The sequence below is a fragment of the Mustela putorius genome, unplaced genomic scaffold, assembly GCF_011764305.1.
Source record: "Mustela putorius furo isolate JIRA1106 unplaced genomic scaffold, ASM1176430v1.1 tig00003834_pilon_pilon_pilon, whole genome shotgun sequence".
NCBI lineage: Eukaryota > Metazoa > Chordata > Mammalia > Carnivora > Mustelidae > Mustela > Mustela putorius.
The window spans coordinates 47,463,588-47,489,066 of record NW_025421987.1 but is presented as its reverse complement, the minus strand read 5'-3'; the positions used below and the strand labels follow the sequence as shown (position 1 = coordinate 47,489,066).

The following is a 25,479-nucleotide window of genomic DNA, read 5'->3' as shown; positions in this document are numbered from 1 at the left end:
AAAAGTATTTACAGATCAAGAGAATTTAACAGAGTCAAGGAACACAACATCCCAGTGATAGAGAGTCAATGTGCTTGTATAACTGGGTGAAAGAACTAGAAATTTTGGAAGCTATGGCTGTAGAGTAAGATATCTAAGTAGTTCATTTTGGAAATGAAGAAATTTTTTTGTATTGGCAAGGAAGTCCTGATAAAGAAGTAGAAGAGAAAATCACTGAGAAGTTTTGAGTTTGATTAGTTGGTCCCGCCAGCCATTAAATTCACTTGGAATGGTAAGACTTAGGGAGGAAAGGAAACACAGAGATGTACTAAAGTTATCAGTGAGTTTGATAATCAGCGAGTTTAATAGATGCCCATCATAAGGAGTAGAGAATGATACGCCTGAGAGGCTTGAACCTCGGAGGAACAAGTCTTTCTTATACAGAATGGAGTTGGAAGGATCAGAAAGGAGCACCAAGGAAGAGGAGGAGGCAGACTCAAATCCTCTAAAGTACTTGGGGTATACAGGAGTGACTTTCCACCCCATTATTAACAAGGAAATCAGAAGAGTAGTGTCTTTAACCATAGTTTAGTAAAGCAAGGCAGTAGTGGGGTAATCAGTGAAGGAGTTGATGTAGTTCTTTGTATGTTTTATACTAAAATTCTCAACAGGTGGATATATGTGTATTTTAATCAACAAATTTTTGAAATTACAGATATAAGAGTTCTCAGAAGTCAACAGATTGGTCTGGAGTAAAGAAGCCAATTTACTTGAGTAAATTAGGTAATAACTTTGCAGAATGGTCAGCATCTTGGGCAGGTTATCTTATAACAAAGGTAAGAGAACTCTGTTGAGAATTAGTTAAATGAAACCAGAACACCTATCTGAATGTATAGCATAAATAGCAGGTATTGAAATATGTGTGCTGGTAGTGGTAGAAATTTCTATAGAAACTGTTTACTAATAGTAGCATTTTCTGTATTGTTACTAGTTTCTGGGTAAGAGGGTAATTATTTTATCAGGCAAATAATTATGGTCTTTGCAAAATTTCTATTACATTATGTCTGTTCATTTTGCATCCTGAAATGATACTGTTTAAAAAATGACCAATCAAGTCACACAGGCACTCTAAGTTTCTTGTATTTTTTGAACATACTGAAAATATATTATGTGAAATGTAGAATACCATTAAATTAATTACTTCCAGATACGGAATCTTTGATTTAGTTTAGTTTTTTGTTGTTGTTATATTTTAAGTGAAGTGTTTATATTTGAGAAGGAAAAATCTTTAAATTTAAAAAGAGAACAGTAATGTTGGCAAATCTGACATTAAATCGTAACAATAAAATTTGACTTTAATCCCAAGTAATTTAGTTTTCTATTTCTTTCTTTTTTTTTTCTATAGTTAATTACTGTTCATAACTTATTAAAAATCTGTGTCATATACTTAATATACTGGCCCAGAGTACACATTTTGGTTACTTTACTCATCTGTGTGCTCAGGGAGTTAGTACACTGAATTTAATGTTAGCTAAGTAAAAGATACTGTAATTAGGGAGGTTAATCTGTAACAAAACATTATGCATCTAAAAATTAACTAAATGGGAGAGGCCATTTATGTTGAGGTGATTGACATTGCCTTTAGGGGTCACAGCAGTTCAGGCATTTTGAGATATTTAGAGTGACCAGAGAGGTGGTGATCTGACATCCTCTTGCATGAGTGTGTGTGCCCCTCTTCGTATAAGAATACCCTCTCCGCAATGATAAATTATCTCATGTGTGTGTGTTTTTTTTTTTTTTTTTTTTTTTTTACACTAATCAATAGAGTAAAAGTACTATCCTAAACAATTTTGATTTACAGGTTCGGCATGATCTTGCTAGTAAAATCTTCACCTGTTGTAGCATTATGATGAAACATGATTTCAAGGTGACCATCTATCTTCTTCCACATATTCTAGTGTATGTCTTGTTGGGTTGTAATCAGGAAGATCAGCAAGAGGTGAGAGATACCATTTTATTTGATTTCTGTTTGTCCAAACATTTGTCCACTAGTAATTAGTATTAGAAAAGCTAAATGTGGGGCGCCTGGGTGGTTCAATGGGTTAAAACCTTTGCCTTCAGCTCAGGTCATGATCTCAGGGTCCTGGGATTGAGCCCCACATGGGGCTCTCTGCTCAACATGGAGCCTGTTTCCCCCTCTTTCTCTGCCTCCCTCTCTGCCTGCTAGTGATCTCTATCTGTCAAATAAGTGAATAAAATATAAAAAAAAAAAAAAAGAAAAAAAGCTAAATGTTAGGAAATACTGATCAGTATATGGCTGGCTGTGTATATAATGTCTTATTCTGAAAAATCTTTTTAACCTTTTATTTATTGAATAATTAGTTTAGAAAATTAGAAAAAGTATATTATATATGCCCAAATATATATAGAACTTTCTGAAATAAAGAATACATAAGAACTTACTGATAGTGGTTTTTCTTGGTGAATAGTATATGGATTAAGATAGGGGAGGGAGGGGCACCTGAGTGGCTCAGTGGGTTAAGCCTCTGCCTTTGGCTTAGCTCATGATCCTAGGGTCCTAGAATCGAGCTCAGGGGGGAGCCTATGTCTCCCCCACCCCCCGCCGCCTGCCTCATTACCTACTTGTGATCTCTCTCTCTCTCTGTCAAATAAATAAATAAAATCTTTTTTTAAAAAAAGGATAGGGGAGGGAGAATATTTTACTTTTTGTTTTACTATACTTTGTAAAGTTTCTTTTTTTAATCACATACATATAACATTTCTTTTAAAAAAAAAGTTTTTTTTCCCAGATTTATTTACTTATTTGAGGGAGAGAGAGGAAATAGGATTAGGGGGAAAGACAGGGGAAAGGGTGTCCAACACAGGGCTGAATGCAGAGCCCAATGTAGGGCTTGATCCCATGACCCTCCAATTATGACCTGAACCAAAAGGATCAAGAGTTGGATGCTTAACCAATGGAGCCACCCAGGTGCTCCCCAAAATGATTATTTTTAATAGCATAAGTAGCATATTACTATGTTCTTAATGTAAATATTTGAATTATACAAATGAAAGTGTACCCTTTGACTACCATTCCTGATCTCATATCTCCAGAGATCATCATTGATACTAATTTGAAATGTATATTTTCAGGGGCACTTGGGTGGCTCAGTTGGATAAGCATCTGCCTTCAGCTCAGGTCACAATCCCAGGATCCTGGAATGGCGCCCTGCCCACATCAGGCTCCCTGCTTGGCAGGGAGTCTGCTTCTCCCTTTCCTGCTAATCCCCCCGCTTGCACACTCTCTCTGTGTCAAATAAATAAATAAGATCTTTTTTTTTTTTTTTTTTTAAGATTTTATTCATTCATTTGACAGACAGATCACAAGCAGCAGAGAGGCAGGCAGAGAGAGAGGAGGAAGCAGGCTCCCTGCCCAGCAGAGAGCCCGATGCGGGGCTTGATCCCAGGACCCTGGGATCATGACCTGAGCCGAAGGCAGAGGCTTTAACCCACTGAGCCACCCAGGCGCCCCAATAAATAAGATCTTAAAAAAAATTTTTTTTTGATGTGTAGATATTTTCTTTTTTTTTTCTTTTCAAATTAGTGGGTTTTTTTAAAAGATTTTGATTGATTGATTTATCAGAGAGAGAGAGAGCACACAAGCAGGCAGAGTGGCAGGCAGAGGCAGAGAGAGAAGCAGGCTCCCGCTGAGCAGGGAGCCCAATGTGGGACTCCATCCAAAAAAGGTGTATTCCAAAAAAGAGAACCATTGGTTTATATGGTATTCTACATTTAAAATTTTATTAGAGACTAAATTCATATCTTCTGCTTATAGTTGCCTAAGAGTGCTTGGTCTCACATGTAAGATAATAGCAAAATGATACTACATGATGCATTATTAACCATAAAATGAATTCTTTTTAGGTTTATGCAGAAATTATGGCAGTTCTAAAGCATGATGATCAACATACCATAAGTACCCAAGACAGTGCATCTGATCTGTGTCAGCTCAGTACACAAACTGTGTTCTCCATGCTTGACCATCTCACACAGTGGGCAAGGCACAAATTTCAGGCACTGAATGCAGAGAAATTTCCTCAAAGCAAATCAAACAGAGATAAATTAGACTCAGTAGGTGAGTCATAACTTGTGTTTATTTTCTTCTCTTAGTTATTAACCAGTTAGCTACCTCCTTATCAATTCTGTAATTTAAGCATTAGCTTTTTAAAAGATCTATGTTTGTTTTCCTGCATATTTCCTCCTACCCTCTGAGGTAGCCCTTTCACCAAGAAAAAACCAGAATTTATAGTCAGAAAACTTCTCTTTAAATTCTACTCTCAAAAAAAAAAAAAAAAAAAAAATTCTACTCTCACTACCTTAGGCAAGACAGATGCCTAATTTTTCTTTGTATAACACAGGATTACTATTATTTTCCTTAGAGGACTGAGGATTAAATGAAATGGTGAATATATAAATTGTAAAATGTGAAATAAATGACATGTTAATATTGTTAATAATTGACCCTTCACTGCTAAACTGTTTACTCCATGTCTCCTCAGTGTACTGTGTATATTTATTGTGTCCCCTCAGTGTACTGTGTATACACGTATCTAAACATACAAGCATATACATACATATATATGTAGTATTCTTTATCCTTTTTTGCTTATGAGATACTCTGTGATCTTTTTCACAGGTAAGTTTTAAATTTCAGAAGAGCTGTTAATTTCATTTCATGGCCTATTTTTCTACTTTCTATTCATTTCATTTTTTTGTTTTTCCTGTCTCTGGTAGTGTTTGATATCCAGAGGTCTCTCCAAATATGCTTAATACACATTACAGCATTACACCCTGCTATACCAAATATATGCAGTTTTTTTCCTGTGATATTACAACTCCCACTAAGGTGACTAAAAGTGGAATCTTATTAGAGTTAAAAATGCCCCAGGATAGAAGCATTTAATGAGCAGAATCATTATCATTCTGCTTCTGTATATCTCAGCTATTTGAAAGGAAATCACGTTTTGCCACCTAGACTTTGAGAGTAATTGAAAAATTGACTGTTTAACAATCCTTAGAGACCTTCACTTACGGAGTTCTCAGTTTGTGTCTCCCTCTTGTCCATATATGTGAGGAAAACACATACAGTCCTATTGTTAAGCACAATCGCTGATTTTTATAAAAGTTTTTGGACTTGCAAACAAATATCTGGGGGATTGTTTTCCTGAGGACTGTGGCTGCTTATTAATATGTTTTCCATTGATTTAACAATTTGATGTTTATTCCTGTTTCTGCATGTGTAAATGGTTCTATAAAACCAAATACAGGGGCGCCTGGGTGGCTCAAGCCACTGCCTTCAGCTCAGGTCATGATCTCAGTGTCCTGGGATCGAGCCTTGCATCAGGCTCTCTGCTCAGGGGGGAGCCTGCTTCGTCCTCTCCATCGGCTTGCCTCTCTGCCTACTTACAATCTCTCTCTCTATGTCAAATAAATAAATACAAATATTTAAAAAACAAACAAATAAATAAATAAATAAAACCAAATACAACCTCTGTTGCCATTCCTACTAACATTAACATTACAAGGGAAATACACTAACTTTTAAGAATAACATTTGTAATGGTTCAAAAATAAAATATTTTTAACATTTCTCATAATTTGATCTACAAATTTTGATTGAATCAAGGACTTATTTTAAATATAATCGCTTTTAAATTTACCATCTTGATTTTTAAAATTTTGAAGAAACTTATTTTTGTTCCCTGTTCTGTACATACTGTTATGAATTGCTACTAAAATTTATAAGTTTTAAATAGGAATTCATAAATTGGACTGTCCTCATTTTGAAGCTTCCAATTTAAGTCTTTTCTTAGATTCTTGAAAAAAAAGTACCCTAAGGTATTCGTGATTTTATTTCAATGGCACTTCTACTTTGAATTTTCATTAAAACAGTTGTATTGTTTATGTGGCAACAGAGGGAAAAAAGTAGATTGTTAACAATTCTAAACTTTAAAAAGAAGCTATTTTGTAATTCTGCTTTTTCCCTACTGTTACACTTTATCAGTGTTTTTGCAATTATCATTAATAAATCATCTTTGTATCTGTTATGTCATCTTTGTGTCTTTTCAACACTTAATACAGATTTACTCTTTTTTTAGTTTTTTAAAAATTTTTATTTAAATTTTAGCTACTTAACACAGAGTGTAATATTAGTTTCAGGTGTACAATATAGTGATTCAGCACTTCCATATATCACCCGGTGCTCATCACAGGTGCACTCCTTAGCTCCCATCATCTATTTCATCCATCCCTCAAGCCACCTCTCCTCTGGTAACCATCAGTTTGTGCTCTAAAGAGTCTGTTTCTTGGTCTGCTCTCTTTTTTCCCCCCTTTGTTCATTCGTTTCTTAAATTCCACATATGAGTGAAATGATATGGTATAATACAGATTTACTTTAATCCTCATAACAACATTGTAAGGAAGGCAGGACAATATTCGTATTGCCCTTTTATATATGAGGAAACAAGCTCAAGTAAGTTAAATATTCCAAGTAAGGTGAGTGATAATGGTGGAGTTGGAGCAAGAATGCTCTGAATAATTCTCTGGTAGTTACATTCTAAGTATGAAACTCTAATATATTTGGATGAATTTATTTAGTGAACTAAATTGAATTTCAATAAATTAGAATTTAAATGTATTTAAGTAATTATTGTATTTACTGTATTTAAATATAATTAGAATTAAATGTATGTGTAAATCGACAGTCTTAAAATTTCATTTTATAAGTCTTTAATCACTCAATTGTCTTTTTATAATCTAGTATCTACTGCGGATTATGAAGACTATCAGAGTGTAACTCGTTTTCTAGACCTCATACCTCAGGATACCCTGGCAGTAGCTTCCTTTCGCTCCAAAGCATATACACGAGCTGTAATGCACTTTGAATCATTTATTACAGAAAAGAAACAAAATATTCAAGAGCATCTTGGATTTTTACAGGTTTGAAATTAATACAGTAAATTTAATGATACTTAACATTTCCAGTATTTTTTGTTTATGTTCATTTTATTGAGTGTTTTAGGTGCTGTGCTAGCTACTAGATATTTATAAGCACTTTAGAAGCTTACAGATTAGTAGCGAGAGATAAACATCAATTTGGTGTTGGGTGATATAGCTGTTGTCCTCAGGAAGGGCACTTAGGTTATCCTCTGTGTGGGATAGGGTAGGAGATGGGAGTGAGCAAGAGGTCAGTATGGGCTTCTTAGAGACAATGTCTAAGCTGGGTCTCAAAGAATGGATGGTAGATAGGTGAAAGAAGGAGGTAAGATATTTCAGAGGCATCTGTTTGGAGTTGGGAAAAAATGTGGTTTGAGCTAAAGAGTAAAGTGTCAGTTTGGTAATGGCAGAGGACAGATAAAGATTTGGGCAGAGATAGTATACAACATAGAGGACCTTTTAAATTGTCCAAAATTCTTAGAGGATTTTAACCAGGGAAGTGCTATGGTCAAAATGGTATTTTAGCTAAATGACTATGACTGTCATGGAGGGAAAGTTTGAAATAGCAATGATGCAAGAGAAGCAGGCCACTGTTATTCTTAGGAGATATGTGACCCTGAATTTGGGGTGGGTAGGAAGGGGGATGTGCTGGTTGTAACAGGAATTGGGCATGACGGTGCTGGTGAAATAATGGTTTAGGTGATAGTATTTTGATTGTGTAGGGAAGGAAAAAAAGGGGAAGGTGGGGCTAATACAGGGGATTAAATAAGAGGTCAAAATAAGTAGACTTTTTTTTAAATCAAAAACACAAAGTAGTGAGAAACCGAAAAATTAGTAGCTTAAAAAAGACTATAAGTCTTTTTTTTTTTTTAAGTTTCCATTATTCATTTAAGTAACCTCTACACTCAACATGGGGCTCGAACTCATAATCCTGAGATCAAGAGTTTTATGCTCCTCCTACTGTGCCAGCCAAGCACCCCAGTAGCTTGTCGTCTTGGGATGAATATTAGCCTTCTCCTGTCTTTATTTTTCTTCTTGCCTAGCTTTGAGCCTATTGTTCTTTATTAAAATCATTTCCTTACAAAGATGTTCACCCTTATCTTTCTTAATCTGTGTGATACTTACTTTGTAAAATATTGTCCTTGGATAAACTCCCCCATCTTTCTTGCCAGTGTCTTGCATTTAAGCAGTTGAACATTGCTGGAGAAACGTCACAGTGGATTTTTAACTGCTTTTACTTTAAGTTTGTAATCTGTGACCTCAGCAGGACTCTTTAATACTGCCTTCAGTCCATCTATGTTTCTTAGTAAGCCTACCTTGTTGCTCTTCAGGATGAGCATTTTTTCTCCTTTCTCAGCTTCTACCTTACTCACTCTGAACTAGTAGTCTTGTTTTATCATCATTGAGAAAATGGAAGCTAGATGTCCACCAAATTTGAAAATACACTGACTTTTGCACCATATCCTTTTTTCTTAAGTTATTCCTAACGAAGGATCCTTCCCTGTCAAAATTCAGTCTTTGTGTTTATGTTCTTGATTTCAGTCCTCCAATGTTTTTGCTTTCTCTAGTATCAGTAATTTATCTTCCTCAACTGCAGTATATAGACATGCTCTTGTATCTTCCATCTTAATTTTAATAATTCCCTTGGTCATACATTCTCCTTCAGATACTGCCCATCTCTCTGTCCCCCTTTATAGCCAGTTTTAAAAGAACTGTTTCTGTTCTCTGTATTCACTTTACTTCCCATTCATTGACCATTCCAACAAGACTTTTCTCTATTCCACTGATACTGCTCTTGCTAAGAAAATCAATTGCCTCCATGTTACCAAATCCAGTAAATGTTTCCCATTTCTCATTTTCTTAATCTCACAGAATCATTTGACCATTCCTTTATCATTAAGACATTTGCTTTTGGGACACCTGCGTGGCTCAATGGATTAAAGCCTTTGCCTTAGGCTTGGGTCGTGATCTCAGGGTCCTGGGATCGAGCCCCACATTGGGCTCTCTGCTCAGCAGGGAGCCTGCTTCCCCCTCTCTCTCTGCTTGCCTCTCTGCCTACTTGTGGTCTCTTTCTGTCAAATAAATAAATACAATATTTTTTAAAAAGATGTTTGCTTTTATTTCATGGCTTCTGGGACGTCACACTGTCCAGCTTCCTGTAAACTAGCCTGGTTTCTCTTCTCAGTTTCGTTTGTTCCTTCTTCCTCTATTAATATGGAAGCACTCCAGTTTCCTTCCCTTCCCCTGTTTTCTCCTCCCTCACCCTGTTCATTCACTAAATCATGCCCTTTTCTGAGTCTTTAAAAAACATCTTTGTACTGATTGCTGCCAAATTTTTATCTTAAACCTGAGTATCTCTGTCAAACTCAGATTTGAGGCATCTCTATATCAATATATTAAAATACTTACTTAAAAATTTTGTAACACTTATAAACTTTATTCAACAGAATTTATCATAAGTTGGATTAAAGAGAGTTCAGGACCTTGCTGCTGTTCTTTATAACTCATCAGTAACAATTACTAATGTAGATTTGCATTTACATAGAACAAAGGTGTTAAAATAATAGGATGCCTGGAAATTGGTTTTTTGTAAGTTTATTGTGAAGTTTGCCTTGAAACAAATACTGTTGCTTTGAGAAAAATTCTCATATGCTCTCTTCTCATAAACTGGTCATCTTAATAGTTTTATTTCTAGTTGTGTTTTTTTCTTCCTCTTATTTAATTGTTTTGTTATGGTTGAACAAAGAAATTGTATGCTGCTATGCATGAACCAGATGGAGTAGCTGGAGTAAGCGCAATTCGAAAGGCAGAACCATCTCTGAAAGAACAGATCCTTGAACATGAAAGCATTGGCTTACTGAGGGATGCTACTGCGTGTTATGACAGGGCTATTCAGCTAGAACCAGACCAGGTAAGATAATAAACGAAAGGCAACATAATGAAAAGGCCCTGAACTAGGAACTCTGGAAATCTTTGTTTCAGTACTGTCTCTATTAGTGTCACAATGTGTCTAGAAAATAGTTAATCATCTCTGAGCTTGAGTTTCCTGATTCATAAAATCAAAGATGTGAGATGATCCCAATAATCCCTTCAATGCCGAGTTTCTGTGACCTCAGAAAATCCCCCAAATGAATGAGGTTTGTTGAGGATTATATTTGTATTAAGCTGTGTGTCCAGTTACTCAAATGTATACAATTTTAGTATGCAATAAAAAGTATAACACGTGTGTCAATTTTTTAATAATAATTGTGATTCTCTACAGCCTAGGAAACATTTTGACATTTTATATGCCCCCTACTATCATCTGTGAATTTCTGAAATGATCCCTTAGAATCAATAAGCTATAATTATAATGAGGGCATGTTAATATATCTCATGTTTACGAGGATAGGAAGAGAGTTTAGAATTATTGATTTATAATCTTGGCTTAGATTCTCTGTAATCGTGGATTATTGCTTTTTGTTGTATTTGACATGTTCATTTTCTCAAAAGCTCAATGTACAAGGTCTTTATTTGTCACAATCTTGTTTTCAATTTTAAAGAATACTGCGTTGTCCTATGTAATTTTTAGTTATTGACGCCCTAAATCTGTATTAATGTTATTGTGAACTTGGAGTTTCAATTTTTGTGTGAGAAATAGTATTGCCTATAATCTTTAAATAAAATATTAAAGAGTACTTCTTACTTTTATATTTGATTTGAACCAAAAATTAGAGTGAATCTGGAAAAAAATAATTCAGTCTGAGAATTTTTTAGGTTGTGTATGTATTTTTTTAATATTCACATGTGTTAGGTTATTGTTGGGCACTTTGCCATTAGGCCAAGCAAGTCAGTGGCTGAACAAATAATAATATTTGTTAAGCAAATAATACATTTTAATGAATATCAGTTAAACTGTCCTTGTTTCCTAAGGTGTATTTGAAATGATCATTGCTATTTTAAATATTTTTAAATTTCTAGATCATTCATTATCATGGGGTAGTGAAGTCCATGTTAGGTCTTGGTCAGCTGTCTACTGTAATCACTCAGGTGAATGGAGTACATGCTAACAGGTAAAATTTTTAAAGAATGATTTTCTTTTGTTATTATATCTGAATGGGAAAATTTTAATTAGTGAATTGAGTTGATATAATTATTGAAGAAATGAAATCTTTTTTATGTTTTCATGGTGTTGGAGATACAAAAAAAATATTTTTTTCTACTTTGCTGTAAGTTGATTTAGCACTTAACAGCTCATCTTCTGTCCCAAGAGTCAACCTTGAATTATATTTGCTTTAAGATTGAAACCTTCCAAAGCTCACCTGGTGTTGGTGAGGCTCATAAGAATGTATCCAAAAAGTATCTAAGCTCTGTCTACATTATCAACTCCAGTTATTTTCTTTGTTGGGGAGGGGAAAACCTTGTTACTGATTTGTAGAACATCACTCCAGATTGTGTGGGTTGATTTTTCCCTAAAGGATTGATAAAAATGAAAGCTGCCTTCCTTTGCTAAAGAAAATGGGTTTGTTACAGCAAACCGAATGATGGAAAAAAGTAGTACGTATGTGTAATAAAGATTAAGGCTACACAGGTCTTTTGGTCTGAGGAGTAACTGTGAAGGTTGGTTCTGCTCTTGAAGCTGTCTTGCTTGGAGAGCTAGAAGATGTACTTCTTGTTAAATTTACCAGATGCCGACTGACAATTATGGGCAGTGAGATCTGATCAAAAGGATGGTATCTTGGTTAACAAAACAGTTAAAAAAAACTGGCCACGGTTATTAGTTAGGACTCTCAAAACAGTTCTTCTGAGTATAGTTTTTTGTTTTTGTTTTTTAGAGATTTTTATTTATTTGTCAGAGAAAAAGAGAGAACATGCACAAGTAAGGGGAGCAGTAGGCAGAGGGAGAACCAGGCTCCCCGCCGAGCAAGGAGCCTGATGTGGGACTTGGTTCCAGGACCCTGGGATCATGACCTGTGCCAAAGGCAGCTGCTTAATCAACTGAGCCACCCAGGTGTCCCCTAAGTATAGTTTCTGTAATTCCAACCTGTTTGTAAAAACCACAGTTATATAATGTTTGAGAACAGAGAAGCTCAGTTTTAATCAGATGGTTTCACAGTAATGGGATTTATGAAATGAGGGAAGAAGCTTTGCAGAGGCAGAGAAAGAGTGATTATATGTTTTAGATGTTTCTCTAGGTTAGTTGAGAGACCTTATAATTACTTTGGGAAGATTTGTTTGTCATGGCTCAAGCCTAGGTGTCAGGTTTCCTAATAATGCATGCTGGACAGTTAGACTCCTCTTGTCTTCTTTTTGGAGCCTCTCGATCTTTGAGCTGTGAAAAGTCAAGTGTCAATATTCGGTCGAGATTTTTCTGTCCTGTTGGATCAAATGGTTGTTGAGGGCATGTATTTTCTTTGGGGAGAATATTTGCATTTAAGCAAATATTTAAAATTATTAACTGTATTACTATTTTTTTTAAAGGTTTATTTATTTGACAGATGGAGATCACAAGTAGGCAGAGAGGCAGGCAGAGAGGGGGGCGGGAAGCAGACAGCCTGATGTGGGTCTTAATCCCAGGACTCAGAGATCATGACCTGAGCCGAAGGCAGAGAGAGGCTTAACCCACTGAGCCACCAAGGCACTCCGACTGTATTACTGTTTTTCATTTATGTATTCTTATGGATAAGTTCTCACAGCCTGATCTTCACTGCCTTTTAGTACTTCTTGGTATAATGCTTCTTACGACACATCCCCTCTAGATAGCAAATCCCGCTAATTCTACTCAGATTTTTTTCTTAAAATTTTGATATTTTGGCACCTGATGATGAGTTTATAAAGTTATTCACAACTGGACTTTCAAAAACTACATTTCTAATATATTCTATCCTTGTTATATTGTTTTTGGTGTAATTTGTATTTAGAAGGAAGGTAGTCAGTATTTATGCTGCTATAAATAAGTTTTGTTTTGTTTTTTTCCAGTAAAAGCTTGACTCATTTATTAAATTTTTAAAAATGTGTTTAACTACAGAAAGAGCAAGGAAGACTTTTAAGGACATTGATCCTTGCCTCTCTGATTCTTCTACCGTGTTTATAATATGAGAATATGTGTATCTTTCAGTGTTATTAAATAATTAAATGGAAAAATGTGCTTAGCCCGATGTGTAGCATATAGCAGATAACTCAAATGGTGTAATTGATAAAAAGGAAATATGGGGAAAGTCTACCTTCTTCTGTGCAGTCATGATATAAAATATCACTACCCCATCTTAATGTCACATAAGTAGAATGCTTAGAAAAAATAATTACTAATAGTATACCAGTTTTACAAACCCAAATTTTAAAGTCACTAAAAATAGTTTAATAATATATATTTTACATAGCAAAATTTTGTATCTGTTATGCCATTGACACATCATTTGTAGATATTTTTTTTTTTTAATTTTACTTATTTATTTTAGAGAGAGAGCACGCACAGGGAGAAATGGGAGGGGGGCAAGCAGATTCCTCATTGAGCAGGTAGCCTGTTAAGCCCTTGGCTCAATCACGGGACCCCAAGATCACGATATGAGCTGAAACCGAGTTGGACGCCCACCCAACTGAGCCACCCAGGTGCCCCCATTTTAACTTTCTTAAGCCCTTTTTACTGAGTGTCCTAGATACTCCCCAGTTGTCCCTGACCTACCCACGGGCTCCTATATTTTTGCCTTAAATTTAATTCAGCAGTCCCAAGTTCTGAGAATTCCTTACCTCTAAATGTGTATATATGCAGTTGACTCTTTTTCCTTCCTGCCCTTTGTAAGTGTAAATTGTAAACTGCACTTTGTAATTATCCAGGCATCGATTTCTCTTCTAATATAGCACAATTTATTTTTTTATAAAGATTTTTTTCTAAGATTTTATTTATTTATTTGACAGAGAGAGACAGAGCAAGAAAGAAGATACAAGCAGGGGGAGGATGAGAGGGAGAAGCAGGTTTCCCGCTGAGCAGGAGCTCAATGTGGGTCTTAATTCCAGGACCCTGGGATCACGACCTGAGCCAAAGGCAGACACTTAATACCTGAGCCACCAAGGTGCTCCTATGTGGCACAATTTAATTTGTTAAGGAATGGCATATTTAAATGGCCCTGTTAGAAGTAATTATTGAAAAAAAATGTCTTGGGGGAATAGAAAGAATAAAAATTGGGGGTTATTTTGGATAGAGATAATTATTTTGTATCTAAGTACAAAATACAATATAATACAGTAAATAGAGCAATAAATAAATACAATAAATGGAGTTCTAAAACAAAAAATCTCTAAATGCCACTTTAAATAAAGTTTATTTGATACTGGTTTCTCTTAATAGGTCTGAATGGACAGATGAATTAAACACATACAGAGTGGAAGCAGCTTGGAAATTGTCACAGTGGGATTTGGTGGAAAACTATTTGGCAGCAGGTAAAATTGCTTCTTATAATATAATATATTATATAATATAAGCAGTTTTGAAGGTTTTTTTTTTATTTATTTGACAGACAGAGATGACAAATAGGCAGAGAGGCAGGCAGAGAGAGAGGAAGGAAAGCAGGCTTCCCACTAAGCGGAGAGACCAATCTGGGGCTCAATTCCAGGACCCTGGGATTATGACCTGAGCCGAAGGCAGAGGCTTTAACCCACTGAGCCATGAAGGCACCCAAGACAAACAATTTTAATATCCTATAAATATTCAGACTTAAGTAGCTAAGTAACATCTATAATTAATCTTTCAGCTTGTCTTATAATTGCCTTGTTCAGTTTTTCAAAGTATAATGAAACCATCTGTTTCAGTATTTCTGCTGACCATTTTACCAAATGAAATAAAGCTTGTTTAGGGGCTTTACGTTTATTTTTCAGATGGGAAATCTACAACATGGAGTGTCAGACTGGGACAGCTATTATTATCAGCCAAAAAAAGAGATATCACAGCTTTTTATGACACGCTGAAACTAGTGAGAGCAGAACAAATTGTACCTCTTTCAGCTGCAAGCTTTGAAAGAGGCTCTTACCAACGAGGATATGAATATATTGTGAGGTATATGCGGGGTTTCCATCTTTATATTCCTGGTGTATAACTTGTCTTCTGACACAGACTTGGAACATTTTGGTTAGTAAATAAGTGATAGTATATTTGGTATCCTGTGTATCTACACACAATGGCTCTTTTTTTTTTTTTTTTAAAGATTTTATTTATTTATTTGTCAGAGAGAGAGTGAGCGAGAGAGAGCATAGGCAGACAGAGTGGAAGGCAGAGTCAGAGGGAGAAGCAGGCTCCCTGCGGAGCAAAGAGCCCGATGTGGGACTCGATCCCAGGACGCTGGGATCATGACCTGAGCCGAAGGCAGCTGCTTAACCAACTGAGCCACCCAGGCGTCCCCACAATGGCTCTTTTATTCCTTTATCTCAAATCACCTTATATTTGTTTTGTTTTGTTTAGTTTTTAAGTAATCTCTATGCCCACCATGGGACTCGAACTCACAACCCTGAGATCAAGAGTCACATGCTGTACCAACTGAGCCACCCAGGTGCCCCTCACCCTTTAGTTTTTAAAAAATATTCTAATACATATTCCTTTCATTGGAAAGGGAATTATGAGAGACTTCTAAAAAATAAGAAAAATATTTTATATTCATCCTTTTGTAATGTCATATTGTACTTGCTCTGTAACTAACCTAAGCAGTGTAGACCTCTGTGCCCTGGCACTTTGGTGCTCAGTACTTGTTAGTTTCTTCTCCTTCTTATTTAGAAATGCATTTGACATTTTCCTCGCCAAAAATATAGGCATTATCTAGTAGAAAGGAAAATTAACTTTTAGAGGTAAGGAAGAAAATGAAAAACATTTCAGGTATGTTAGTTCACCTGAGGAAAATAATAGATGTTATAATTTAAAAAATACTTCAGAACATTTTTTTTTTCTTTAATTTAGAAGAATTTACTGTAGTTTGTATTGGCCCCTTTGGTAGTAGCTTAATGAAACTGTAGATTGGACCACTGAGATTCTTTTCTGTAGCTGCTCAACTGTGTCCTTGAACACTGAGTCATAGACACTGAGTATTATAAATGGAAAAAAGGTAGTGTGTGTCATGAGTGTTTCCATCATTCCAGCATCTACTATGTGCAGTATATGCACATATTTCTTTTTATTATAATGGACCTATATATATATTTTTGTTGTTATATAGGTAATAAAATTTGATTTTCATACACTTGAATTTAGTTTTATATACTCTTCTCCAATTTAATTAATAGGGATTTGGGGACCATAGCAAACCACTAAACATTTGAATCAACATAAGTTGTGTTTTATATCCAATTTAAATAGATAAAAATGTTACTGTTTATATACCAAGAATATATAATGGCTAAAGTTCTTCCAAAGAAAACCTCACATTTCAGATTCCCCTTTTTTTTTTTAAGATTTTATTTATTTGTTTGACGGATAGAGATGACAAGGCAGGCAGAGAGAGCAGGGTGGAAAGGAGGCTCCCTGTTGAGCAGAGAGCCTGATGCGCGCAGCTCAGTCCCAGGACCCTAGGGCTCATGACTTGAGCCGAAGGCAGAGGCATAACCTACTGAGCCACCCAGATGCCCCCACATTTCAGATTCTTCATGGCTAATTTGAGTGTTTACTTTGTATATGAGATTAATAGGCTGAATATGATAACATTTTAACATGGGCTCTATCTGTCTCCAGGTTGCACATGTTGTGTGAGTTGGAGCATAGCATCAGACCACTTTTTCACCAGTTGCCAGGTGACAGTTCTCAAGAAGATTCTCTAAACTGGGTAGCTCGACTAGAAATGACCCAGAATTCCTACAGAGCCAAAGAGCCCATCCTGGCTCTCCGGAGAGCTTTATTAAGTCTCAACAAAAGGTTTTTCATATTTCTTTTTTTTTTTGCATGTCAGTAATCATGAATTTCTATTATATTTATATTTGCATATTACTTGGAAGTATTTATCTTTCTTAATTTTTTCTCCAATATATATTTTTCTGTTATAATTTGTCAAAGCAGTACTGTGTAAGTTGAAATGAACCTAGAGCTTGAAAATTACTTTCATATGCAGTGTATCATTTTTATTGTTAAAATATCTGGGAGAGATACAGATACAAGTCAGTATTAGAGTTTTCATAGACTTATTACTGAAAAAATTAAACACGCTAAGAAAATTAAAATCAGTTTTTTAACAAATTAATCTTCTTTGATTTCTTTGAAATAGTAATTGAGAAGGTTCCATGTTAGGAAGAGATATTTTTAGTTAAATTGTTGAATATACTTAATGCTCTTTCCCCCTGTTTTTGTCACATTCATATAGACCAGATTACAATGAAATGGTTGGAGAATGCTGGCTACAGAGTGCCAGAGTAGCTAGAAAAGCCGGTCACCACCAGACAGCCTACAATGCTCTCCTTAATGCTGGAGAATCACGACTTGCCGAACTGTATGTCGAAAGGGCAAAGTGGCTATGGTCCAAGGTAATGGCCAAGAGAACGTCCTCATGTATATGTATTCTATTGTAGATTATCGCTAATCCACATTAAGAGTCATTTTCTGTCGTCTTTTATCATTCTACCATAATTCTACCATAAGAAGAAACTATTCCTTCTTTCCTGAAGTTCCTAAATGTCTTTCCATTTCAAGTTGAAAGTGCAGTTCTTTCAGTTTTCATCTCTTTTCCTTTTTTTTTCCCCTTGAGGGAAGCAGCCAATTTTTACTTTGCTTTTACCTCCCATATATATATGTGGAGCACATAGTAGGCACTCAAAAAATATTTCTTAAATGAAAGTAACATTGTTCACTACCAACATCCTTGGTAGATAATTAGTCCACTTGTATTGTCAAGATTAATTTCTGATCTAGCCTATCAGAAAAGACTTAGTATAAGAAAAAAAGTTCCTAGCCATTCCTAGGTTGAAGCAATAGTAATGAAAAGGAGACTTTTTGAGTATCTGAACTACTTGCAAAGATTATGCGCCAGATTTAAATTGTTATTACTTACATATCTCCTTATGCTTGCAACCAGTCTAGAATTAGTTGTAAGCATTGCATGTTCTGAAGTTGACATTTAGCAGCTACAGCTGGTTCCATCTGTGATTACGGAGGCAAAAATAATGATTCAGCCTATACTTGTCAGAAGCTGGTCGTTTTCTGAGCTAGTACTAGTCTATGTATTGTAATACCTTAAATTCAATGTGTTCAAAATGCAGTTGATGATTTACCATTCAATAACTGCTTCTCCTATATTCTTTGTTTTTCTAAATAGAATTCTTTGTATCCTCTCATCTAAGACACAAATCTAGGCATCATTTTGAACTTCTTCCTCTCCCTCATTTCCACCTGCAGGTGGAGACTAAATTTTCCTTCGAAATATCTTTTGATTTTTTTTCTTCAAGTAAACTCTACCTCCAACCTGAATCTCAAACTCACAACCCTGAGATCAAGAGTTGCAGGCTTGGGGTGCCTGGGTGACTCAGCTGGTTAATCTTCTGACTCTTGATTTTAGCTCAGATCATGATCTCATGATCTCAGGGTTGTGAGATAGAACCTCACACACACTCTCTTTAAAGAAAAAAAAAGAGTTCCATGCCCTACCAACTGAGCCACCTAGGCACCCCATCTTTTGATATTTTGATACAAACTTCAAGTTATAAAATAAATAAGTCATAGTATACTGTACAGCATAGTAACTGTAGTTAATAATGACTTATTGCATATTTGAAAGTTAAAAAGAAAACATCTTTTGAGTCTTCTCTTACTTATCTGTGCTTTCATTCATGCTCTTAGCATTTATAGCCTCTAATAATATTAATAGCCTTTTTATTTCAGTCTCCCTATTTCTCTATGCACATGACTCTAGTTTGTGATCTTTTTAAAATGCACATTGAATTATGTAGCTCCTCTTATTAAAATTTTTTGAAGTATTCTTCATCCCTTTATGTTGAAGTCTGAACTCTAGAAAGTATACAAGGCTTTTTCTGATTGAGTTCCAGTCCACCTCTTCAGCTTCATGTATCACTCACTACCTCAAATCCTTTGGGCTTTAGCTAAAATTCACCTTTTCCAAGTAGACTTATTATTCCTTTTTTTTTTTCCTTAACCCTGAGATCAAGACGTGAGCTAAGATTGAGAGTCAGATGCTTAACGGACTGAGCTACCGAGGTGCTCCAAATTATTACTTCTTTTTTTTTTTTTAAAGATTTTATTTATTCATTTTACAGACAGAGATCACAAGTAGGCAGAGAAGCAGGCAGAGAGAGAGAGGGAAACAGGATCCCTGCTGAGCAGAGAGCCCGATGTGGGGCTCTATCCCAGGACCTTGAGATCATGACCTGAGCCGAAGGCAGAGGTTTTAACCCACTGAGCCATCTAGGCGCCCCAAATTGTTACTTCTTTTACCAAGAATGTCCTTCCCTGAATTCACTCACTTCCAGGAAGATTGCTACTCATTCTTTAAAACCTAATTCAAATTTTTCTCATTTTCCTGAATGCTGTTCTCCTTCATTTTTCTTTATCTTCACATAGATTTAGGGGATTCCCTTCTCTGTCCTTAGTAATACCTATATATTTTCCTCTGTTAATAGTTTTTAACGTTGTATTGCTGTTTTACATTATCTGTTTCCTCACTTGATTATGAACTTTATTAAGCCAGAAATTTTGATTTATTCATGTTTGTTTAGCCCCAGTCATCTATATATATCTTCAGTTCCTTGTACTTCTATTGACCATAAAAATGAGTGAATAGATGAATGAATATGAGTTCTCTATGAAATGAAGCAATGCTTCCTTTTTAAGATTTTACTTTCGTAGGAGGGAAATGAGAGATGAACATGAAATTTAAAAATTTATACATAAAACATACTTAATGAACTTCAAGTACTAATGACTTTGTTTTTCAGAAAACAGAAATATCTTAAAAGGCTTGTTGTTGCCATTTTCCTTTTAGGGTGATGTTCATCAGGCACTAATTGTTCTTCAGAAGGGTGTTGAATTGTGTTTTCCTGAGAATAAAACACCAACTGAGAGTAAGAACATGTTAATCCATGGCCGAGCTATGCTACTAGTGGGCCGATTTATGGAAGAAACAGCTAACTTTGAAAGCAATGCAGTTATGAAAAAATATAAGGCAAGTACATGTATAATGCAGTTTCATTAAGAACTCAATCTTTTTTTTTTAAATTTTGAAAATGTATAAAATGATTTTATTTTATTTATTTTTAAAGATTTTATTTATTTATTTGACAGAGAGAGCACACAAGCAGGGGGAGCAGCAGGCAACGGGAGAGGGAAAAGCAGGCTCTTGGCCAAGCAGGGAGCCATATGTGGGGCTCCATCCCAGGAATCTGGGATCATGACCTGAACCAAAGGCAGACACTTATCCAACTGAGCTACCGAGGTGCCTCAGAAAAATGTATAAAATGATTTTAAAGTCCATATGGAAGAACACATGTATAAAAATAGCCAGGAGGGTGCCTGGGTGGCTCAGTGGGTTAAGCCGCTGCCTTCGGCTCAGGTCATGATCTCAGGGTCCTGGGATCGAGTCCCACATCGGGCTCTCTGCTCAGCAGGGAGCCTGCTTCCTCCTCTCTCTCTGCCTGCCTCTCTGCCTACTTGTGATCTCTGTCTGTCAAATAAATAAATAAAACCTTAAAAAAAAAAAATAGCCAGGAAACTTTTTTACTTTTTAATATGTGGAGAACATAATAAGAATTAACACAAAGGAAATACACTCAAGAAACCACCACCCAGGTCAAAAAGTAGAACATTATTAACACTCTAGGATCCACCCTTTCACCCTCCTCAAAGTTAACCATACTGTATTCTGAAATTTTTTAAAGAAACACAATGCATACCTTCCTTACTAAGTATTAAACTTTACATGAATGGTGTTATAAGGGAGATACTTCCTAATAACCCATGAGTCAAAGAAGAAGTTGCAGTGGAAATTGAGAAGTTATCTGTAATGATAAAATAATTATAATAAACTGAATGATAATAAAATCTGACATAACAAAATCTGTAGGATGGGGGTCGCATCTGACTGGCTCAGTTGGAAAAGCATATGATTCTTGATGTTGGGATTATGAGTTCAAGCCCCACATTGGGTGTAGAGATTTCTAAAAACAATTAAAACTTTTTTAAAAAGTCCTGTAGAATTTGGGTAAAGCCATTCTTTAAAAGAATATAAAATTTTTATTTATGTGTTAGAGGAAAATAAAGCCCCAAAATTAATGAGCTAAGTATTCATCTTAAGGAGTTAGGAAAGGAACTAAAAAAGAGCAGAAGTGAAAACAAAGAATGTAGAAGCTCAGAAATAAAGTAAGAGCAGATGACTTTTAGAATTTGTGAGGCAAAGTGAGAAAAAGGAGTTCAACAGAGACAGTTCCAGATCTGTGCAGAAATCCCACTGCATCTTTGGCCTAATTCTGAGCTATGCAGGCAGAACTCAACTCTCTGTGAGGCCTGGCTGGAAACAATTATCAGGGAAAGAACAGTGACCTGGGGGTTGAGAATCGGGAGTGCTATAAAAAGAATAATTTCCAGGGTGTCTGGGTGGCTTAGTCATTAAGCGTTGCTTTCAGCTCAGGTCATGATCCCAGATCCTGACATTGAGCCCTGTATCGGGCTCCCTCCTCAGTGGGGAGCCTGCTTCTCCCACTTCCCCTTCTTGTGTTCCCTCTCTCACTGTCTCTCTCTCTCTGTCAAATAAGTAGATAAAGTCTTTTAAAAAAAAGAAGAACAACAACAACAGCAACAATTTCCAGAGCTTACATAGGATTGAGAATCATTCAGCATTCTATCAGCTAGGCAAGAGGCATCATTGCATACATGATATATAGAAACTCTCAAAGGGCGACACCTTAGAAATGGGTTTATTTAGCCCGAGACTAAAGGCTTCTCTACGTCCATCCTAAAAAAGCATCAATACATTAAAAGGATTAAGCTCATTTGCAAATAACATTACTGCCTACCCAATCAAAGTCTGCCACTCTTTAAAGGAAAATAACAAAATCTAAAACTCAACAACATAAAATGATCTATGTCTGGCATCCAGTAAAAAAAATCACTCGATATGTAAAAGAGAGAATTTATGAGCCATACACAAAGAAATGTCAGTCAATAGCAATAGGCCCAGATATGTTAGAGATGATGGAATGGGCAGAAAATGACTTTAAAACACCTGTCATAAATATGTTTTAGATAAGGACTTTAAAATTACTGCCATAGGGGTGCCCGGGTGGCTCAGTTGATTGAGCATTTGCCTTCAGCTCAGGTCATGATTCCAGGGTCCTGGGATCAACTCTGCATCTGGCTCCTGCTCACCAGGAATCCCGCTTCTCCCTCTCCCTCTGCCAGCCACTGCCCTTGCTTGTGCTCTCTCCCTCACCCTCTCCATTAAATAAGTAAATAAAATCTTTTTATAAATAAATAAATAAAATCACTACCATAAATTTGCTTAAGCCTAGAGGAAAACATGACAGTGATGAGAGAAATGGAAGATATCCAGACAAACAAAAGATCTAGATGTGATAATTGATCAAACTATAAGATTTGTGTATTTTTCTGTATGTAAATTTTATTTTCCAAAATAAATATTAAAGACTTAAACCAGAAAAGAAGAAAGGAGGAGACAGGTAAGAGGAAAGGAGGGTAAAATGATGGTAAACCAGCCCGAGAAATACTTTTTAAAAGAAATTTTAATATGTTGCCTTATTCCCTTTGCTTCTATGACTAGATGGGGGAGGGATGCTGTGCCTGGTTGGGCATATGAATTCAGCATCTGTTCCATATATCTAGTCATGTCATTCTCTCCTCCCTCTGCAGACAGGGTGCTGTCTGTATATTTGCAGGATTAGGTTCAGGGAAAACTCAAGATCTCATTTATGTTCCTAGTTCAAACTATGTTCTCATACTTGCTTGAATTAAGAGTAGAACCTCATTTAAAAAAAAAAAATTTTTTAAAGATTTTATTTGTTTGACAGAGAGAGACATGCAAGAGAGGATAACAGAAGCAGGGGGAGTGGGAGAGGGAGAAACAGTGTTTCCGCCAAGCAGGGAGGCCGATGCAGGGCTCAATCCCAGGACGCTGGGATCATGACCTGAGTGGAAGGCAGATGCTCAATGACTGAGCCACCCAGACACCCCTCAAAAATTTTTTGATGTTTGATGTTTGATGTTTGTCTGTATGTTTTGTTTCCATCACATTTCAAATAGTATTGTTTTTAAAATAAATACACAAATACTTAAAAGGCAGGGAAAGGGAAAGGAAATGAACAGGGGACAGAGTAGAAATGGCCAGAAAGGTAGGAGAAAACTTGGAAGATTGTGGCCTCACTAAAGCCAAGAGAAGAAAGTATTTCAAAGAGTAAGTGGTGTGGACAACAGAAACAGATGCTGAAGAGAGTTCAAATGAGATCAGAACTGGGAAGGATCTTTTAGATGCAAGGTGTTGCTTTTGGGGAATGCCAAAGACCGAAACCATGAAATAGTTTGAAGAGTGAATGAGAGATGAATTCTTAGAAACCTGGTTTTAAAGGAGTTGGGAGGAAGGGCAATAACCCATGAAAGATCTTGGGAAAAAATACAGTGTAATTTTTTTAACCATATTTTTATGCTCCTAAAGCCCTATCCTCAGAGCTTTGATATTTTCCTTTCACAGAGATCTTTTTGATAATAAAAACATACATATAAATACTTTCATAGAATACTTTAGTCAATCTGGAAATTATTTTGATGACATATAATGTAGCAATATAAATGGAGTTTTCTTTCCTTAAATAGCTAATTATCCCAACACTGTTTCATGTTGGCCAGTGGACAACTCACTAGAACCAACCAGCCATCCCGAGAAAACCTTTCTAAGATAATTCTTTATCTAAATGAAAGAATCACTCTGCCTTTGACTTTGCTCTGCTTACATGTGGCTCTTATACTTTTTGATCCCTAATCATCTATTCATACTTTATTTCCCAGTATAGTATAGGGTTTTCTTAGGTGAGTATCCGGTGTTGTCTTTTATAGGATGTGACCTTATTTCTGCCAGAGTGGGAGGATGGGCATTTTTACCTTGCCAAGTACTATGACAAATTGATGCCCATGGTCACAGACAACAAAATGGAAAAGCAAGGTGATCTCATTCGGTATATAGTTCTTCATTTTGGCAGGTAAGTGTGAGAACTGATATGTGCTGATGAAATATGTAAAACAGACTCTTGATCTTGAACTGTTTTCACAGATTTTAGCATATTCAGGATGTTTTCTGCTTTACCACTGATTCAGTCTTTAACCTTAGATTAGATATTAAGTTTTTCTTTATATCAATCTTTATTCCTTTTAAAAAATAATTTATTAATAGAAAAAGTAAGGTGCATTTATATTTTTAAATTCAGTAGTACCAATATTATACAATGAAAATTAATTATCCTTCCCATTCCAGACCCTAATCTCCTGAGTCCCCCCTATAAAATTCCAGATGACCCTAAATATAATATATTTATTGGTTATAATTACCAGTGGAATGTCTCCTTTCTGCCCATTCTGCTAAGAAATACTATATATGAAAATACTTTTGACATTAGACTTCTAGAAAGAGCTTATCTCTTAGACTAGGTAACAGGTAAAATACAACTTGATTTTATATATTAGTGTATTATAATTACATAGCATATTATCTCATGCCTGTTTATATTTTCACATATTATTTCCTAAGAAGTAATAATGACATTCCACTCATTCTTTTTAAGATTTTGTTTATTTGAGAGAGCAAGTGAGCATATGAGCACGGGAGGGAGGGGCAGGAGGAGAAGCAAGCTGAGCAAGGAGTCTAATGCGGGCCAATCCCAGGACCCCGAGATCATGACCTGAGCCAAAGGCAGACACTTAACCAACTGAGCCACCCAGGTGCCCCATGTCAAGGATACTTTTGGATAATTATTTGATCTTGCGCAAACATTTTCTGTTTATATCTGTCAAGTGATAGTTTAAGTCTTTACATTTTAACTCTTATAATGTAAAAAAGAGCACTATGTTAATAGCATCTTTTCTATATAATTGCAGATCTCTTCAATATGGAAACCAATTCATATATCAGTCAATGCCACGAATGTTATCACTATGGCTTGATTTTGGTGCTAAAGCATATGAATGGGAAAAAGGTATAATTTTTTATGTAAAAGTTTTAAGGGATAAGAAAAAAAAATTTTTTTTTAAAGATTTTATTTATTTATTTGACAGACAGAGATCACAAGTAGGCAGAGAGGCAGGCTGAAAGAGAGAGAGGAAGAAGCAGGCAAAGAGCCCGATGTGGGACTCGATCCCAGGACCCTGGGATCATGACCTGAGCCGAAGGCAGCGGCCCAACCTACTGAGCCACCCAGGCGCCCCAGGGATAAGAAAAATTTTAACTTTGGTATAAAGTCACATTGGCTTGACAGTCTAACTTAAAAAAGCTAGGAATGAGTTTGATAATTTAAATTGAATATAAATGTGAGCAAGAATATTAACAAAGAGGA

At 35.9% G+C, this 25,479-nt stretch overlaps 1 protein-coding gene across 2 annotated transcripts in view; it reads left to right on the top strand.

Annotated features, from left to right (window-relative positions):
• The window catches only part of ATR (ATR serine/threonine kinase), a 91,626-nt gene that overhangs the window by 46,805 nt on the left and 19,342 nt on the right, over nucleotides 1–25,479 (top strand). For both annotated transcript variants that reach the window (XM_004754475.3, XM_004754476.3), the window contains 13 exons: nucleotides 695–815; nucleotides 1,841–1,978; nucleotides 3,904–4,114; nucleotides 6,800–6,978; nucleotides 9,722–9,886; nucleotides 10,936–11,027; nucleotides 14,300–14,391; nucleotides 14,827–15,004; nucleotides 16,664–16,843; nucleotides 17,286–17,445; nucleotides 19,914–20,093; nucleotides 23,990–24,132; nucleotides 25,025–25,122. In XM_004754475.3, the coding sequence (XP_004754532.1) occupies nucleotides 695–815; nucleotides 1,841–1,978; nucleotides 3,904–4,114; nucleotides 6,800–6,978; nucleotides 9,722–9,886; nucleotides 10,936–11,027; nucleotides 14,300–14,391; nucleotides 14,827–15,004; nucleotides 16,664–16,843; nucleotides 17,286–17,445; nucleotides 19,914–20,093; nucleotides 23,990–24,132; nucleotides 25,025–25,122 (1,937 nt within the window). The remainder of the gene's footprint in view (nucleotides 1–694; nucleotides 816–1,840; nucleotides 1,979–3,903; nucleotides 4,115–6,799; nucleotides 6,979–9,721; nucleotides 9,887–10,935; nucleotides 11,028–14,299; nucleotides 14,392–14,826; nucleotides 15,005–16,663; nucleotides 16,844–17,285; nucleotides 17,446–19,913; nucleotides 20,094–23,989; nucleotides 24,133–25,024; nucleotides 25,123–25,479) is intronic.